Source organism: Opisthocomus hoazin, chromosome 21, assembly GCF_030867145.1.
Source record: "Opisthocomus hoazin isolate bOpiHoa1 chromosome 21, bOpiHoa1.hap1, whole genome shotgun sequence".
Lineage (NCBI taxonomy): Eukaryota > Metazoa > Chordata > Aves > Opisthocomiformes > Opisthocomidae > Opisthocomus > Opisthocomus hoazin.
The window spans coordinates 9,229,240-9,248,079 of NC_134434.1; the positions used below are offsets into that span (position 1 = coordinate 9,229,240).

The 18,840-nt window shown below is 44.9% G+C and overlaps 2 protein-coding genes across 4 annotated transcripts in view; one reads left to right on the top strand and one right to left on the bottom strand.

Annotated features, from left to right (window-relative positions):
- The window catches only part of DGKE (diacylglycerol kinase epsilon), a 31,598-nt gene extending 16,526 nt beyond the window's left edge, over positions 1–15,072 (top strand). Inside the window, exons 11-12 of one of the 3 annotated variants that reach the window (XR_012765991.1) lie at positions 13,562–13,839; positions 14,538–15,072. Coding sequence is in view for 1 of the 3 variants with exons in the window: in XM_075440790.1 (XP_075296905.1) it covers positions 13,562–13,708 (147 nt within the window). In the remaining 2 variants the exon portion in view is untranslated. Of the gene's footprint in view, positions 1–57; positions 175–1,017; positions 1,094–13,561; positions 13,904–14,537 lie in introns of those variants that run through there. The other 2 variants (XR_012765992.1, XM_075440790.1) reach the window with 2 other exon arrangements.
- TRIM25 (tripartite motif containing 25) lies at positions 7,879–18,599 on the bottom strand. Its single transcript, XM_075440787.1, has 9 exons — positions 17,994–18,599; positions 16,777–16,872; positions 15,751–15,984; positions 15,066–15,222; positions 14,368–14,451; positions 13,897–13,962; positions 13,192–13,218; positions 12,730–12,825; positions 7,879–12,027 (listed from the first exon to the last, which is right to left on the bottom strand). The coding sequence occupies exons 1-9, from the start codon at positions 18,597–18,599 to the stop codon at positions 11,495–11,497; spliced, it is 1,899 nt and encodes a 632-aa protein (XP_075296902.1). The 3' UTR covers positions 7,879–11,494.
- Positions 18,600–18,840: the final 241 nt, after the last annotated feature.

Consider the following 18,840-nt stretch of genomic DNA (forward strand, 5'->3'; position numbering starts at 1 on the left):
AAATGTGTGTTCAACTCTGTAACAACCTAGTGATGATGATAACTGCCTGACTTTCAGAGGGCTGCGGTGTGATCAGCTTGGTCAGTTTGAGAACAGAGCTGTATTTTGTTGAACACTGCAGCCATGCTTCTGCCAGAGATCCCTGCTGCAAAGTCCAAGCATCTCCAACCTCAGGTACATGGAAATATTTCTAGACAACATGGCAATCTCATTCAGAGGTAAAACTAGTACTATTTGGTAGCCTACAAAAATGTCTCAGCAGCTGGTTGTCCACTTCTGGTTCATCCTTCTCCTTGAGATGTTCAGCCCTGGGCAAAAGCTGAGTTTGTATGGCTATATAATAGATGTGTTTAAAAAGCCCAGGCTTCAACTGTAAGATGAACTGTCTAGATTGTTCCTTCTCACCGACATTGTCAGTGATTTGGGATCTTAAAACAGTTCGTGAAACAGTTTGTGGTGCACACGCTTTAGTTAGACTAAGAGGGCAAATAGGCCTACAGATTTCTTACCTATAAAGAGCAATTTCTGAAGAAGAGTTTTAACAGGAGATGTTGTGGTGTTTTGTGGTATTACTATAAACTGGAGGGGGGAGCGCCGCTCAGCAAGTGTCAGCAAAATACACGCAAGGCTTTCCCCAGAACAGGGAAACGCTGCTGCTGGAAGATATTCGGAGATCGAGTGGCTCAATGCTTTCTCCTGATGGCAGCAGATGTGTTGGTTCAGGCTTTTGGAATGAATAAATCCTGTGGGGCCACTTCACCACAGTGTTGGTTCCCTCCCTGAGTCCTCTCCTCTGTTCCCTGATCTCATTTGCCCGAAAGAGAGGACAGGCTCTGGCCCTTAGCTCCTGTGTTATGCCACAATCAAACTCTTTGTGTGGTGTTTTTCATTCAAGATGGGGTCAGAGCACAGATATTCAGCAGGTTTTTTCTTAGATGGGTAGGACAATAGTTTGAGGAACAGTGGCACTAATGTTAATACAAGATCTAGTTTTAATGTATTTTTAAATGTTTTTAGAACTGTTGGAGTGAACTGTGCGTAGCACCAACTTGAGCCAGACTTTAGCCTAAGGTTGTGTCAGAAGTCACGCCACAGGTACGTGTGGGGAGAATCACAGGATCTTAGAAGTGCAAGTCATGACTGAAATTCTGTTTCTGTCTTTTGATAATAAAAGTAAAAATTGTGAAGTATTTGGTGAATGAAAAGTAGTTGTGGGGGGATCCAAATGAGGTTCAAGGAGTCTAGTGTTAAGGAAAAGCCCTAATCGCAGAAATGCAACGGGATGAACTCTGCTTCTCTTCCCACCAAAGCCAAAGGGCTCCAGAGCGGAGTTTCATGCCAAGGGACCCTTCCTGAAGTGGCAAAAGTGCTGGGAGAGCGAGGAGACCCCAACCCCTCCCCCCCCGAGCAGGAGAGAGAACGCTGCTGGTGAGGGGTCTGGAGAAGAAGGGAGCTGGGGCTGTTTAGTCTGGAGAAGAGGAGGTTGAGGGGAGACCTTATTGGTCTCTACAACTACCTGAAAGCAGGTTGTAGTGAGACAGGTGTTGGTCTTTCTCACAAGTAACTAGTGATAGGATGAGAGGCAATGGCCTTAAGCTGTATCAGGGGAGGTTTAGATTGGATATTTAGGAAAAATTTCTTTACTGAAAGACTGGTCAGACATTGGAAGAGGCTGCCCAGGCAGGGGTGGAGTCCCCATCCCTGGAGGGGTTCAAAAAACGTGTAGATGTGGCACTTTGGGACATGGTTTAGTAGGAATGGTGGTGTTGGGTTGACGGTTGGACTTGATGATCTTAGAGGTCTTTTCCAACCTTAATGATTCTATCATTTCTGCACAGTTGACAGTGTCTGATTTTGCCGCCCATGCAAACAGGCCAGTGAGGGATACTGCACTGCAGCTAATATGAACACTGACACTGTGTCACTGCCAGATGAGAAAAGGTGTTTGGGAAATGCACTGAAATAATCAGAAGTTTTGATTGTAGCCTTATCTGCGTTAGAATATAATATTTGCTATTCATAGTACTGGGCCCACAGCTAGCTGTAATTACTGTTTAGTGCACAATGGGAAAGACCTAAGCAACCTGGATGTTGTAAAGTACCAGAGAATGTACACAGATATCTGAGTACTTGCGTTTTGAGAGCTGGAGATCAATGCTACATTTTCGATTTTAAATGGAGTACTATTATTTGGTTGGTATTTGCACCGTAAATATGAGATAAAATACTTTCTTTTAGTATAGATCAGAGATATTGAATTTCTTCTTGTTTTGTATATTTGTATATGTTAAACTTGGGGGGGGGGGGAGTGTTGCCTTTTAAAGGGGCCTTAACCATTTCTTATAGCATTAGTGTCATAATTAATATTTGCCTTTATAGAGCATCATGCATTTAAAATAATGTGTTCTTTTTAAAGCAAAGAAGTAGTTTAGTGAATGAGTGATTGAAAAACCAAAATAACCCAGTGTGAAGTGAAACAACATACTTAAAAACGCACGTGATCTGATGATTTAATCCACAGCACTGTGGACTTGTCAGCCTTGAAATGAGCAACCTGAAATCCTTGCAATCGGTGAGAATATTGAAGAGCTTTCAGATAGCGTGGATGTTGGATATATTAATTCTGTTTGACTGCAATCTCCCTGTATTGCATAGAGTTGAGATAACTATCATGATACCAGTAACTAGCAGAGGTACCTGAATGTTTCCAAGTGGTGGGGTGAAAAGCCTTTTTGGAGAAAATCTTTTTGGTTTCATTTGTTTCAGATTTTAAACAAATAGGCTGACTTTTCTGGGGAAAACATCAAAAAAAGTTCTGCTGTGCGAAGATACTGCTCCTGCTGTTTAGATTTGGTCCAATTTTTTTCCAGCATCAAGACCAAGGGTGTTTAGATACAGACATGAGTAACAGTGGGGTAAAGCAGCTAGTGTTTCCGCTGAGATAAGATGGAAAATTTGAATCGGTGGAAAAGTAGTAAAGTAGTTGAAGAGGAATGTAGGATCAGGTCATACACTCTTTTAACTGCAGTGACTTTATTAGTGTGGCAAAGCGGACAGCCATTGTCACAGCAAGGAACTGTGGTTCAGTCAGGGCATTTTAATTTTGTCTCCTGATGTTTTAAACTCTGTCAGCCTAAGGTGGTATTGTGGTTTTCCAAGTACTTGGTTTCAAGGGCAGCAAGCAGTGTTTCTTCCCCTGGCACCTTACCTCACATAGTTTCTAAATGAACCATAGAGACCTTTCTTTAGCCACGGTAGAATAAAAGCCAAAGGGGAATAATCTTCCTTGCGCTGGCTGTGTTAGTTTATGTATAATAGGAGCCAATGGTTGCATTTATGTGCTCATTTTAGTCTTCTCAGACAGCAGGTTGAACAGAGACAAACCCTAACATACAAGCAGTTCGTAATGCCCACTGCTTCATTATGTATATCACTGAATGTATCCCGAGTTCACCCACACTGCTTTATTTGCCCCCATTGCGAAAGGACGGGCAGAGACCAGTTGTATTGAGGGCATGAAGCACTCAAACTAGCAAAAATGAAGCCAATTTATAAAGATTGAAAGGTCAACTTGGGAGTAAGAGAGGTGAAGTACAGCAACAAGTAGTTTAAGCTACAGCTGACCGTAGTTCTTGCTTAATGGTTAGAGTCAACATCTTCCATAAAGCAGCAATCTTCTGTGTAAGATCTGTTCTGTTGCTTGTTCTCTGCATAGATGGTAAAACCTCTCAAAAGAGTCCTAGACATCCTAAAGGAGATGTAATTGGTACAGTTCCAGAGATCTATTACAGGAAGTTCCACATCGCAGGAGTTTGTCATTCTGTGCTCAAGAACCATATAAAAGAGAAAGCAAATTTTATGGTGCTAAACAAACTCTTCATTCAGTTGTTTCGCAAAAATTCTATAGATTTTCCACCTTTTAAGATGGATAAATAGGGCCAGGAAGCCTTACAAAAGCACAGTGATTCATGTATTCAAGGAATAGGTACCTAAAAACAAAGTAAGGATGCCAGAAGCATCTTCGTGTTCATCTTCATGGTTTTTTTCAGTCTTTGGGGAGCAATTTCTCCAATTCTGCATACAGGAAAATTGTGTCAATCATCACTGTTTCACATATGGAGAGTTGAGGCAATGAGAGACAATTCTTGGTGGAATTTGGGTGCCAGCTCTCATTAGTGCCAACTTTAAGATTTGAGCTAGACCCAGTATGGGCTTGGGGGGGACCCAAATTATAGTCAAAACATATTTGTGAACAACTGCAAGCAAACAAGTGATCTTCTTTCTTTACTGTGTTTGAATTTAACCCAATGAATTATCTTTGCTGAGGAAAGCATGTTGAATGTTTTCTGCTTCAGCACTGCAAGTTTAAGTCTTTCAGCCTCTTCCGGGAAGAAGTAAAGCCTTTTCCATAATCCTTCTGATCTGTAACATTTCATAAAGCACCAGCGCTCTTTATGCACTTAATCATTTGTTCTTTGCTGGACTTGTGCGTGAAGTGTAGATAGAGAATCAAAAGAGGAATAGGATATTTCCCCTGTTCACTGAAAGTCAAAAGAGCTGCAAGAATCTCTAATGAGTCTTTGAAGGAGTGGACCAACACCATGAAGCAAAGGCTTGTGAACAGACACTGGGGGCTAAGTCTTCTTGACTGATTTGAATGAGGTTTTGCCTGCTTACACCAGAGTGGATTTGGCCCTTTTTGCATGCAGCTGGTCTTTTCCTCGTGTCTACCTTGCCTTTTCTGTGCTGTTTCAAATGCACTGAATTTTCAGCACATCATTCTGTAGGAAATTAATTACATCAATACAGGCTTATTCCCTTTATTAGAGGTGTGACTCATTCACTCCCTTTCTCCAATTCTATTATTATTTTTAAGGTAAATGTTTCAAGAATTTTAGCTGAAATGTAAGCTCAACTTTGGCTCAAACAAAAGGATAAGAACCCTGTTTGTATAACAAAGTAGGACAAGAAGTCTCCTGTCACAGTTAGGAAATGGCAAAGTCATGGCTTTCAGAGACCTTGAGAATTCTAGCGGGAAGGTACAGGAGCTGCCTCCCAAAGTCCCAAAATCGGGCGTTTATGCTGAGCTTTGCCACTGACCCAAATATCTAATACCTTCTGCTGTCTGTGAGAGAGCCCATGCTTAACTTCACCATGGGAAGAGGAGGATTTTTTCCTCTTTTTCTGTCCTTGACCAAGGGTCTATATTTTCTCCCTTTTTAATGGTCTTGATCTCATTCTGTTGAAATCTAGCAAGGCTTCCAAAATAGTCATGGAGAGTCAGAGTTAAGAATATTCAGAGTTATTCCAAATGCTTTTCTTCATTTCAGAGTGATGAGTTTTGGTTTCAGTATGTTGCAGTGATAATTTAGAGATTCATGCTCCTGTAATTAGTACTGTCGTACTTAGCATATTCATAATTTTGTCTCAGGATGTAATCCTAGAAATGTTTGAGAAAGCCGTTGTACTATCTTCGGGGAAAAAAATCTCTCACTAGCTAAAGAAATACTCTCACTGTCATCCACAAGCAAGTACCTGAAATTGATTGGGGGCCAAAAGGGGATGTAGGGGCTCTGGGTCTGCCGTCAGGCCGATCGTTACAGCATGCCACAGAGCAACAGTGCTCTTCACTGTGAACTTGAGAAGCTACAGCAAAATGGCAATGTCCTTACCTAGATCAGTGCCAAGGTTAAGGATAGCCAAACTGCTCGAGTATCGGTTTCACGCAAAATGAATGCTTGACACGAACCCTAGGAGATTTACTTTTGCATGAATGATATTCCTGACTCCAATAGAGAAACTGTTACACCTCAATGAAAAGTGTTGCTGATGATAATTTGATCTAAAATTCTGTTTCTGATGTCATATAAATGGAACCATATACAAATTACCTTGTTACAGTCAGGAGAATAAAAGTAGGATTTGCAGGCTCGGGCTTCTAAGGCACAACATTCCTTTCCAGACAAATGTGGAAACTCCCTCTAAACTGGGGAAAAAACCTAACCTTAAAGCGAACAAAAAAACCCACAAAACCTTTCTTCCTCCACCAAGATCTACTTGATTAAAAAAAAAAAAATGCAAATTATTTTCTTACATTGAAAAACATCAAGGAGTTTAATATAAACACAGACAAAATACAACTAACTCACCTCCTTAAAGTTCTGTTTAACTAATTTAGGATCAAGAATTACTCATGAAGGTATTCTCACCTAAATTATTTGCCTCTTTTCAGTTAGCTTTTATTATTTTAATATGGCTCTTCCTACCCCCTCTTAGGGCATTGGCCTGACTCTCATAATTGCCTGTATTTTATGTAAATAGAATTGTTACACTGTAAAATGATACACAAATGTGTCTACCACACAAATTCCAAAAAATGGTGTCAGTAAACCCATTATTTTCAACATAACGGCATCTGATAGCAGCCTGGGAAACACGGGGCAGACAGATGTAAGCCCATGACAAGGCCTGGAAACAAAAACCTGAATGAGGAGCACTGACAGAGCACAATCAATTGACTTTTGAAGTAACTCCTTTTTTCACTCAGCAGTTCTACTCAGCTGAGCAAGAATCACAAATTGCTGTCTTGAACTTTTTAAAAGGACAAAATAGCTGCCAATGAAAGTCTAAATGACATGAACTTTGAATAGCAGTCATACAATGACCGTGCTGTGACGTGTTTTTAACTGACATATTGATTATTTGAGAAGTAGCAGCCACTCAAGTGGGAGGGAACCAAGAAGGGGGGGGGGGGGGGGGAGATGGGAGGGAGTCAGAGAACTGGGTATAGAAACATAGTCTGTTAAACACTAGCCAAATACAATTTTATTTTAGGAAGGGAAACAAGTATTAGGAAACATCCTGATAAACATTTTCATGTATGTTCCCAGAGAATATGATTTGGAGTCCAAGTCTGTTCTTCCTTTTGCTCTGACAAAATGATCGCAAAGCTAAACCAAGAGGAAATTACATTAGCAAGTAAGAAAACAGACCTTGTATGGGTAATGAGTGTGCTGACTTCTGGGGTTTCAGCACCTGCTCAAGCCCCAGGCTGTAGCCACAGTAAAGTTTACGCAGGCTCAAAACTTCCAAACTCTGGCAGACCTAACTGACCTCGTAGTCCCACGGACATCATGGGACAAGTAGTTGGTAAAGATGAGGATTCCCCCCCGCCCAGTTTTTGTACTACCTGCCACTGCTGAGCAAGCAAGACCATTGTCTGACTCTCTGGGAACTCTTCAGAGAGTTTGTTCCCCAAAGCCTTGATCATCCTAACTCCCTTGAAGAACTTTAAGTGGAAAAGTCAATTTGTAACTTGGTTTGTGGGTGCCTTCATTTTGGCTAATTTAAAAACCTCTGTGGAGGCCCCAGAGCAGCTCCCCCTTGAGCTGCTTTCCACTGGCCGCGCGGGGAGGCAGCAGCTTGCAAACCACAAGCCCTTTAGTTTGATTTCACTGAGTAATATTAGGAATCAAACCCATCACTGCTTCCAGACATAACTTCAGGTAACAGATGCTGGACATCACTGAAGGCCTCTTTTAAGCAAGCCCGTTGCACATACTGAGTCCCTAGTCATTCGTCTTCCTCCAGCTGATGACCATGTTTTCGCTTAGCCGAAAAGGCTCCAGTTTCATTTACGGGATAGGATGCAGCGTTACTGGTAATGGGTGTGTAGCTCAGGTGAAGGAGATGATAGTTTAGGATGGCATTTGACACTCCAACGGCTACAGCTCTCCTTCCTTTCTCCCTTCCCCAGTTCTCATAGAACTCAGTGAGTTATGGACTAGAAGACCTGTTATTTGTACACTATAGCATCCTTATTTCTTCCTTGCTGCTTGCTTCAGCTTTGAGCACAGAACAAAGCATTTAGAGTTAGGGTTTACCATGAATATTTATTGAATTCAGAATATCAGAATTCATTTACAGCTGAAGAGATCAAGAACAGTCAGCTTCTAAAACAGTCACAGGCACAGTCCTAAAACAGATGGCATAAAATCTATGTCTGTTGCCCTGACAAAGATGTCTAGCTGGCACATCTATATGAAATAACATAGTATAGATAGTGAAGTATATGGCTGATATATCAGTACAATCAACAGGTTTACAATTACATAAGCATATATTTTTCTAACTGCAGTATTTTACTGATGTGTTTCACTGAAGAAAAGGTTAAATTTAAACAGATTATCGTGTTTTCAGTGGGCAGGTGTTTCTCTGTTTACTCTCACTTGTACATTAACATGCAAATCATTCCACATCCTCAGAGCTTTAACAGCACCAGAATTAGTTCTTTTTCTAGACTGGATAAGTTGAGTTCTTTATAGTATTAAAAAGAGAAGTATAATTAAAACATATGCTTGTATCTACATCTTCACAGAATCACAGAATGTTCGGGGTTGGAAGGGACCTCTGTGGGTCACCCAGTCCAACCCCCCTGCCAAAGCAAGGTCACCCAGAGCAGGCTGCACAGCACCGCATCTAGCCAGGTCTTGAATATCTCCAGAGAAGGAGACTCCACAACCTCCCTGGGCAGCCTGTGCCAGGGCTCCATCACCCTCAGAGGGAAGAAGTTCTTCCTCATGTTCAGGCGGAACTTCCTGTGCTTCAGTTTGTGCCCATTGCTCCTTGTCCTGTCGCTGGGCACCACTGAAAAGAGTCTGGCCCCATCCTCCTGACACCCACCCTTGAGATATTTATAAGCATTTATGAGGTCCCCTCTCAGCCTTCTCTTCTCCAGGCTGAACAAGCCCAGCTCCCTCAGCCCTTCCTCATAGGAGAGATGCTCCAGTCCCCTCACCATCCTAGTAGCGATGTCATCCTGTTTAAAAGCAGTACAGCTTTGATAGTTACTGCCCAAGTAAAAACACATCAGTTGTGCTGAAGAGGCTTTCGAACCATTACTTATCATGCTATAACTAATTTTTTTTTCTAATGTTGTATCACCCCAATGTTTCGATATATCCAGGATATCTGAAGCTAACCAAAATACCAGTTTTCAGAAGTGCTGCAATTCAGTTATGCATTTCTCATTTCATTCCAAATTAACAGAACCTCGGTCTATCATTTCTATTCATTCATAGCACAAAGAAAACAAAGAAAGAAAAGACTCAGGAATACAGCAGCAGGCTTGTTTCATTGCAGGTGGTAATCCAGAACACTTTATGTGTTACATACTGTCGGTCATACACCAATGTCACATATAAAGGATCCCACCTTGCCCAACGTGGCAGAACAAAGGCTCTTCTTTACTTTCCTTGAGTATCACTCCAGACTACGGTTAAAGAAGCCCAAAAACTTTGAGGATAATATTCACACCCCTTTAAAGTCAAGAAGCAAGCAATAGAAAATGTGGACTTTCTCCACTGCACAAACCACCAGAGCAAATTTTTCCCCATAAGCAAGAGCACAGAGTACTCCCTCGGCACCCTGCTGCAGGGATCCGCAGCCCTGTGGCACAGCCAAGCAGCCAAAGGGACTGGATTTCTCAGAGGAAACTGCTCTCGTCCCTCACTGCTGAAAAACTGGAAGTGCAGAAAAAGAAAGTTTTGCATTTGTTGCTGGCTCCTAGTGGGACACATCCTCCTTCCGAGCCTTTTGAAGTGTTCTGCTTAGTTTGGTAGTCTTAGCACCGACTGTGCTTTGGAAAGCTGAGACCCTTGAGATAGTACAACTACTCCAAAGACAGCCATGGCACTTTTAGGTCCACCATCAATTCCATATCCTGTTCTGGCCAAATGCTATCCTTGACAAAGTCCTTTGAGTTTACAAACCAAGTAAAAATCATTGAGTCATTAAGATTGGAAAAAGATCTTTCAGATCATCAAGTCCAACTGTCAACCCAACACCACCATGCCTGCTAAACCATGTCCTGAAGTGCCACATCTACATGTTTTTTGAACACCTAGAGACACCAAGCCCGAATTCCTGCAAGTCTCTCTCTACAGCACTTTGCTAATGTGAAATGTAGTCACAGAGGTTCCTCTGAGCCTTCTAACAATTCCCTTCCAAACTGCCAGCAGTAGTAGCTTTGTGTTTGATTTCACCAGGTCCCATAAAGGGGATTTTTACAAATCAAAGTCCAGAAAGTCTCTCGTATGAGCTTCCCTGTTCTTCACGGGCTACAAGACATAAGAGCTAGCATAGTAAGTCCAGAGGCATCAATAAGATACAGGCCCAATAATTAGGAGATCCAGATACCTCAGATGCCTACTGATTGTTTTAAAATTGTAAATAGAAATGCAGAAGTACAGATTCCTCTGCTCATGGTGAGGACTTCTGAAGACATACCACAACCCAAAGCAAAGAACACCAGGAGAATTAAAAATCCATCCCAGTGGGAATGGACATATAGTCTCCTTTGTGCTAATTCCCTGTGTGTTTCAAAAGACTCACCTGTCTGCCCGCACGCTTCATGCAGAGAGGATCCAGCATTTTCTAGGTACTGTGCAGAGTCTTGAGACTCCTCAAATCAGAGTCCAAATAATATGTAGGAAATCTAGTTTCTACCACCTAAGGAACTGAAGATACACCAGCAGAGAACATCCCACCTCACAAAGAGGAAAAGCTTTATGATGAGAGACCCTGCTTTAAGTGAACAGCACATTCATGCTCCCTATGCAAGCCAAAAATGCACTCCTTGAACTGCTCAGCACACAAAAAAACACTGAAGAGCCTCCACTGTGAAAACATGAAGCATGTTCTGGGTCAGAACATGAGACAGAATGCTTCATCCCACAAGCTATATTATCACAGGGTGCACACTATTTCCTGTGGACTCTCTGGCTATATTCCCAGTTTTTGAGTCGATGTCATTTATTTCCTGGTGATTCTGACACCGTTTCTTATCCACCAACTCTAAAAGTCTCTGCATTTCCATTCTGATGAGATTTGTCATACTGGCTTTTACAACTTAGCATTGTAAGACCTGAACTTACTGATTTTAATAGTTCATTCTGTATCATCTCATGGAGTCATACACTGAGAACACGTGTATTGCAAATCCTGACTACAGACAACAGTCTGTGTATAGAGAAAAAGGCAATGCTGAGACCTACCTCAAAGCCTGGAACCCGAGTTTGTCAGGGAATTCTTCCTGTTTCTTTCTCAAAGGGGTTAATGCTACTGTGAAACACATTTAGACCTGAAAATTAATTCTGGGGATCCTTTACAGCAAACCACAGAAGCCACAGCAGCTACTGAAGACATCTAACTATGGTTCGTATCATAACTTTGCTTTTAGAAGGACAATCAAGGTCTCTGCAAAAACCGTTCATCATAGTTTTTACTATCATCAACATTTTACTAAATCACTATGTAAAGGCTTTAGCAATTCAGACCAAAGAATCAGCAGATTTCCCGAACTGCTTAAAAGAGCTAATAATTTTCATCTGAAACAAACTTTGAGACTTCTTAAGACCAAAACATAAAAAGAGTTACTGCAGGACTGACTATCTGCATGTCAGTACTTAGGCAAAGTAAATGAAGATAAGAGACCTTACTGTTTCATTTGGCAGAGAGAGAGAACAGTGCCACTGGAAAATAACCAGAAGGCAGGGTACAAGGCTTCAGTAAACTGAGTTTTGAATTTATAGATCAAGTTATGCTTCTCCCCAACAGCCATGAAAATCACAAACCCTGCCTCGCAGTGGAGCAGCACACCAATCTTGGTAGTCTTCACATTGGGTAAGCACTTTTCAACATCATTATGCCAGGATGATATTTTGGAATTAAACCACTCAATACACCAAGAGCTGCTGTTCCTGCCCAGGCGGCTCTCTGGCCCCTGCCGTTCCATGCTGCCGTAGCAGATGCCAATACCACAGAAGTTGTTCTGCTGCAGTTCCACTTCCCAGTAGTGGATGCCCCTCTTGAAGCACTGGAACCCCAGCACTTGGGAACAATCAGTGAAGCGCTGAGGGTGGTGGTTATAATTCAGGGAGGTGTCTGAGACAGACATCCTGGTGTATCTCTCAGACAGAATCACTTTGTTATGAGCTGTGTTGTAATCCAGCGTGATGTTCGCAGCATCTGCAATGACATGAATCATCTGAGGGTACTGAAGAGCAAAGCGTTTTTATTTATATCGTCCTGCCTAAGCACTTGTTCCTGTGCGTGTTTATCTCCCTGCTCTGCTCTCCTCCACAGGGCAGGCAGTTCTTAGGGCCACAGCCATAGCTGCTGGGTTCAGCTGCAGGACCGTACACAGCAGGCAAATGGAGGGCAAGTCTCCTTCCTTCATCCCCATGGAATTCCTTCACCACCCAAATACATGCTGGCAGAAGAAGGGGATTGCTGATCTGGCAGTGAAAGGTATACCATATTGTATACCGTCTGGTATAGCATCTTAAGCAACCCATCATGGGCTCACGTAAAAGCCTTGCTTTTCATTTCAAAGAAAAATCCAGTGTGTTACAGTGTATTTCCAGGCTACCCTAATACAGTCATTTTAGGCGACACCAAAGCTATTACTGAGAAAACTTCATTTACCTTCATAAAGATACATGAATACTGAAGAGAAATTTTATTCCTCTGGCAAAAGAGCCACTTAGAAACCTCCTGCCCCCCTTTCCTCTAAAAATTTCCTTCATTTGTAACAACTGGCTGATAACCTACTAAGCTAACTAAACCTCCTCAAGAGTATTTTTGTCAGGTAACTACAGAGGGCACAAAACACCAGTGCAGTAAGTGCAGAAAGTTCATCTTCAAGTAGTGTAACTTTGTGTGTCTTACACTGCAAAAGCTCCTCTCTGGATTTCTTCAGAAAGTTGTTGATAAGCTCTTTAACTGTCATGGCAGCTGCAGCATTTAGTGGTCCCGTGGGTGGTGCTGTGTCGACAGAAGAAAAGAGAGTTTAGCCAGTCGGGAGGAAACCCCGCATGCTTAACACACAGCCACAGACACCCTGGGGTTGGAGTGGACCTCAGGAGGTTATCTGGTTTAGCCTCCTGCTCCACACAGGGTTAATTTCAGTATTAGCTTGGGTTGCTCACAGTCTTGTCAAGTTTTGAAAATCCCCTGTTGTCTCTAGGCAACCTCTTTCAGCACTTGATCGCTCTCCCAGGGACTAGTAAGAGCCTTCTCAGAGCAAGAGTTGAACTTCTGCTTAATACATCAACACTAATGACCACCTACTCACCATTTTAAGAGCAGTCAATGAAAATTAGAATAAGTGTGCTGAAAGTTTGGACTCACCAACTTCAACAGGTTTCTTTTTCTCCTCTGGAGGGGGAAAGAAAAAAAAAAATAAAGTGAGCTCCAAGTTCTACTGAGACTGAAAACCCACTGGTAGACTATGCCACTTCTAAACGCCCTCATCATGGCTCTTCTGAAGCTGCAGCAGTAGGTAAAGCTGACAGTCCAGGGTGTTGAAGCTATATACAGACACACCCGTACTGGAAAGCTACACATGAAGCACAACATACTGTTTGCTTCCCATTTCACAGGGTCATAAGCCTGGAAGGAACTTCATCTCTGCTCCAGGATGCAGCATGTCAGGGCAAGTGGTAATAAGCCTGCTCCCATGAGGCACTTACATAGACTATTCCTTTTCTTTTTCCAACAGATCTTCTATTGCAGCAACAGGAGCTACAAGTTCACTCCACTCCAGCAACCCACCACAGACCCTGCTGAGTGCTCCACACCCAGGACTTGTGAATGGAAAGGACCACGTGTCAAGAGCTCGGTGGAAGTAACACAAGTAGTTTGTTAACACTTGGATTTACTTCAAAAAGAGAATATGGAAGATCTTCCCAGCAGGCTAGAGTGATGCATTAATACCAGTATCTGGACAAAAGAACACTGAAAGGCCCCAGACTGTCTCCATCACCCCAGCCATACACTGTAAGCAAGACATGGCCAGCAAAATGTTGAGGAAGGCTGCTGTTAATCACCACTTACCGGTATCTGCTTCCAGCTGCAAAGGGGCTTGAGCCTGCTGAAGGATTTTCTCTTTGCGGGTATGCTCTTGTGAGGGGGGAAAGCAAAAAAAACAGAACATGAACAGCTCATAAGCAGGATTCAATCACACAAATCCATCAAACAACCCAACAGATGTTTAGTACAAATGAAAAAAACCCCGCAAGAACCAGAGGGTGGGGAGGCTCTGCTTTGCTCTGCAGCCTGCACCAACACCACTACAGGGGCACGCTGAGGGTAACGCACCGTTATACCTGGGCAGTCTGCTGCTCCGCAGCTCCCAAGGCATCCATCGCTGAACAGCCCAAAATGCCCTCCCCTTCCCGCGCCAGAGTGCTCACTACAGATAACCACCCCATCACCGCTAGAGCCAGCGGCTCTTGGGTAACTGCTTGAATTCTTCTGTAATGGTAAAACCACAGTTAGAACAGGACAATGTTCTTCAGTACTTACGTGGTCCCGGGGCCTTTTTCCCAGCAAGGGTTTTGTTTGTAGAAGCCGCTGGAGGGGCCTTGGTTTTCCCAGGTGTTTGTTTTGCTGCAATGGCAATAGTTTACATTATGGTTTGCATTGCCAGGAACAGTAATGCATGAGCAAAGACATTTTTCAATCTTATTTTTCAGTCATGTGAACAGAACTTAAGTGACACTCAGCAGAGATGGGAACTGCATAGAAGATACCCAGGCCCCAGTCCAAAAGACACTTTTGCTTAACCCAGTAAGTAGGGTTACACCTACACGATCAGCACCTTTACAGTTGGGTAACCATAGTCCTATCACTCAAAAGTGTTTTATGTCTCCCCTCAAACCCACATCCTAAGTGCATCAAACCCTGCTACATAATAAAAACATAAATTACTGTAAGAAATAAAGGCTAAGCTGTGCCAGAAGGGCATATTATCACGATACTCATCAGCTTATCGAAGTATAGATAAAAGTAAAGAGACACCAGGACACTTTCTCCTCCTAGTTTAGCCCAGACTGGAGCATTTTTGTTTGTAAACAGAGGACCACAGAAGTTGGGAGACAATTTATATTAGCCAGCTGTATTTGCTTCAATATTTTTTTTTAAATGATATTTGGAGGGGGAAGGTGCCTCATTTGAACTGAAAGTCAAGGCAGAAAATGCCAGTTCTCCCAGTGATACAGTACCTTCTGCTTTTTTCTCGCTACACTGAGACACCGAAAGTTTCACAATGTCTTTAAGGTTAATGGCAGACTGGTAAGTGGAATGTATCAAGTTTTGGTCCATTTCAATTACAGGGATGAAAGTGTCTTTTGTTGACTTTCGTTGCAGTGCTGCTGCTCTCTGAAATGAGAAACAGAAGATCTCATGCAGACCACCTTGTGTAGCAGACAGGAAAAATACAACCAAGTTACTTCAAATGGGGTGGGGTTTGTGCATTCATCACACATTCAAAGGAGCAAAGGCTACAGTCAGACACGACCCACGGCAAAATTTCAGCAGCAATCCAGATGCATTAATCCTCAACTGATTTCTGAAGCAGCAAGAAAGATCTACGGGACAGTGTCACAACACAGAGCTGCAACACCTCATGAAGATGAATTGTCTCACTCGCTGGCCCCTCCGCTTGCGGCAGAGGCTGAATTGGGGGGGGGGGGGGGGGGGGGGAGTTACCAGACACCACTTCATTCCAGCACTCTTCCGTTGATATCTGTGTACTTATCAGTACATCCTTTTATAGCAGGTTCTTGCACACGACTACATTATTGTTTGACTGAAAGTGTCTGGAGAGCAGGGCTACCACAACAGGTTTTTGTGATTCTGCATTCTAAAAACACAAAGAATTGGATTCGCATCTAAATGACATATTACCTTCAAAAACAGGATGTCATCACCTTCAGTCAGCGCCATCTCAATCTGATCTTTGAGAGACTGGATTTCATTCTTCTTACCTCCCAGAATACCGTGAATATAATCAAACTTATTGCAAACTCTTTTTTCTTCCTCTGCAATTATTTTTAAGGTCTCATTTTCTCTTTCTTCAATTAAAGCTTTAATTTCTGAAAACTCACTTCTGATCAAATCTTTCTTTCTGGAAGCTGTCTCCTGGAGCAGACAAGAACAGACAGACACTGGTTTCAAAATGACAGTTTGTAAACAAAGTACTGCTTACTATGACTACAAGAAGAACCCAAGGCTTTGAGGAACACGTAGGCTTCAATTACTTGAAATGGACAATAGAAAAGCTATGCATGTCTGTGTAGTTTGGAAAGAAAAATCATTTACTCCCCAGAAATCAGGCCAGTTGCTGTTTCTGCCTCTGAAATGTGGCATCTCTGGGTAATTCCTGATCCTCCAACAGATGTTCCAGAGGAGTGAAGAAGTGCTACCCTGGCAGCTTTTCAGTTTCTTGGTCTCTGCCACTCGGTTCAGAAAGCATGGTACAAGTGAGACGTACCCAATCCCGCCATCGGCACAAACAGCAACCCCGATCACCAGCTAAAAGCAAGGACTAGTTCTGCTAGTTTACAGGGAAGAGCCATCCCACCTCTCTGCACTGGTGCAGCCGTTACAGCTCCCTAAGCCTTCAGCTTGGGCTGCACAGAGATGCGCTTACTGGTACAACAGGAAAGGACAGGTTTGAGCCCCGTTTCAGGTCAGTCGTATCAGCACACGCAGGTATAAAACCCTTGCACAGTGGCTGGTTTACTCCTGTCTCCCAGGGAGCTGCCTGGCTCTGCCAAAACGCCTCTTTTCTCTTCCCTCCCAATAACGTCTTCTCCTGCCAACGCAGTCTCAATACTACAGCCATTGTCAGAAGAGTACAGGCATCAACAACACGCAGCAGCCAGCGTATGCCAAGGAACCTGACCGCGCTTTGAACAGTCACCCACTTACAGCAGCTCGGCTTTGGTTGGTTTTCACAGTGTTCATCGCTCGAGCAGCTTTCTCGCTCTGGTTATGCAGCTCCATCAGTTTCTTCTTCAGCGCCGACTGCAACAGAATTGATCAGAAAGCATTTCAGAGAAGCAGCTGCCATGTCTGCCCTCAGTCAGGTCATGCTTACTGAAGAATCGCATTTACACAAAATTTTAAATAACCATTGTAAGCATTTAGTACTGTTAGTTTAAAACCTACTGCTCCTTAAACCTTACAGGATATAAAAGTGCTCTCCTGCACTGGTGTGGCTTGTGGAGCCAGCACCCTCCCTGCAGCTCCACCTCTCCCAACAGCAAGATGCACGCTGCTGACTCACGCTTTTGATAAGGACCAAGTGCCTCCATCTGCACAGCAGCTCTAGTGCTAAGAATAAACTTCACCTTAGCTCTCAGGTTGGACTTTCGGCACTCGGTTAACACTACTGCTCACCCCTCTCCTTTTAATTGAGAATTTTATTGCTCAGATGTGAATTACCTATTCCATTAGTTCAAGACGCTGCTAAGCTGAATCAGGGAGGACTTCTGAGGGCAAGCAGTATACACGTTCGCCTAACAGATGCGATTTCGGCCACCAAAACTTTTCAAGCGTGCTTTACTCATCTACCCTCTAATTTTCAGCTGCACTGTAAGATACGAAGGCCAGGTTTCCTTCCCTTCCACTCTGTGGAGAACTTGCTCCTGGCTTTTATCTACACGCTAGAGCTCTCCCTAGACTACTTTTACAATCCTTTGCTTCTGAAGAACATACACAGAGTAATGCCTGCCCACAGCCCCTCGGTCAGCCTGCGGTAAGGCCACGCAGCGAACCCCACGCAGCAGCAGCAGAGGAGGCAGCCGCAGAGGACAAGGCCTCGCCGGTCAGCCCAGCCTGAGACAGGAGCTGGCTATCAGCTCTGTGACAGAGCCTTCCCAGACCCTCGGAGCACCATCTTGGAGAGACGAGGAAAATGCAAGGAACGACTCCAAAGACGTGTCGAGCACGCACTGGAGGGCAGAGAAGAGTTTGCCAAGGCCAGGCACAACACTCACACTCTGGGTCTTGGTCCAGCCTGCCCCGGGCACGCCACAGCCCGCGACCCCAGCACCCCGGGGCAGCGAAGGGAGGCTGCGGGTGCCCCGGGAGGGTGCTGAATCCCCGGGCAAGGCCGGCCGCCCCCGCCTGCCCCGGCCCCTCACCTCGGCGTTGGCCTTGGCCAGCTGCAGGGGCACGGTGTGGCACAGCTTGTGACTTAGCAGGCAGAGGGAGCAGATGCAGCTGCCGTGCTGGCTGCAGAAGAACTCGAAGAGCTTGTTGTGCTGCGGACACTTGCGCTGCTGGAGGTCGCGCAGCGGTGGGCAGAGCTGGTGGTCGCGGAAGGCCGGGCTGTCCAGGTGCGGCCGCAGGTGCTCGGCGCAGAAGGAGGCGGTGCAGGTCAGGCAGGTCTGCGCGGCCGGCGCCTGCAGGCAGCTGTCGCAGCGCACGGGGGGCTCCCCCTCCCCCTCCCCCTCCTCCTCCTCCTCCCCCTCCCCCTCCTCCTCCTCGGGCCCTGCGTGGCCCCGGAGCTGCTCCACCACCCGGCACAGCACCGTGTTCTTCTGCAGCTGCGGGCGGCTCGCGAAGGTGGCCCGGCACTGCGGGCAGCTGAAGTTCCTCGACAGCCCGGCCCAGGTGAGCTCCAGGCAGGAGGCGCAGAAGTTGTGTCCGCAGGGCACCGTCACGGGGCTGCAGAAGAGGCAGAGGCAGACAGAGCAGGTCAGTTCCTCCTCCAGCCCCGCCAGCGCCGGCTCCGACACCGCCGCCATCGTTCCGGCGGCCGCTGCCCCCAGAAACGAAACGGGGACTGGCCGCTACCAGAAACGAAACCGGGGCCGGGGCTTTCCGGGAATCGACGCGCTCCGTCCCCGCCCCGGCGGGAGGGGCCGCGGCGCCGGGACCTGCCCGGCCGTGGGGCCGCTGGGTGCGGGGCCAGTGCCAGCTGCGCCCGCGGGACGCGTGGAGCCGGGACGGGGACGCTGCAGCTCCCCCCCCCCGCCCCGGGGTGAG

Excerpts from the sequence above, each read along its gene's own strand:
- TRIM25 (XM_075440787.1), bottom strand. The coding sequence starts at position 18,599 with ATGGCGGCGGTGTCGGAGCCGGCGCTGGCGGGGCTGGAGGAGGAACTG. Across the intron at positions 13,219-13,896 it reads GCAGCTGGAAGCAGATACCG|AGGAGAAAAAGAAACCTGTT; the intron begins GTAAGTGGTGAT and ends TTCCCCCTCCAG. Across the intron at positions 12,028-12,729 it reads CAGAGAGGAGCTTTTGCAGT|ATGCTGCGAACATCACGCTG; the intron begins GTAAGACACACA and ends ATGTCATTGCAG.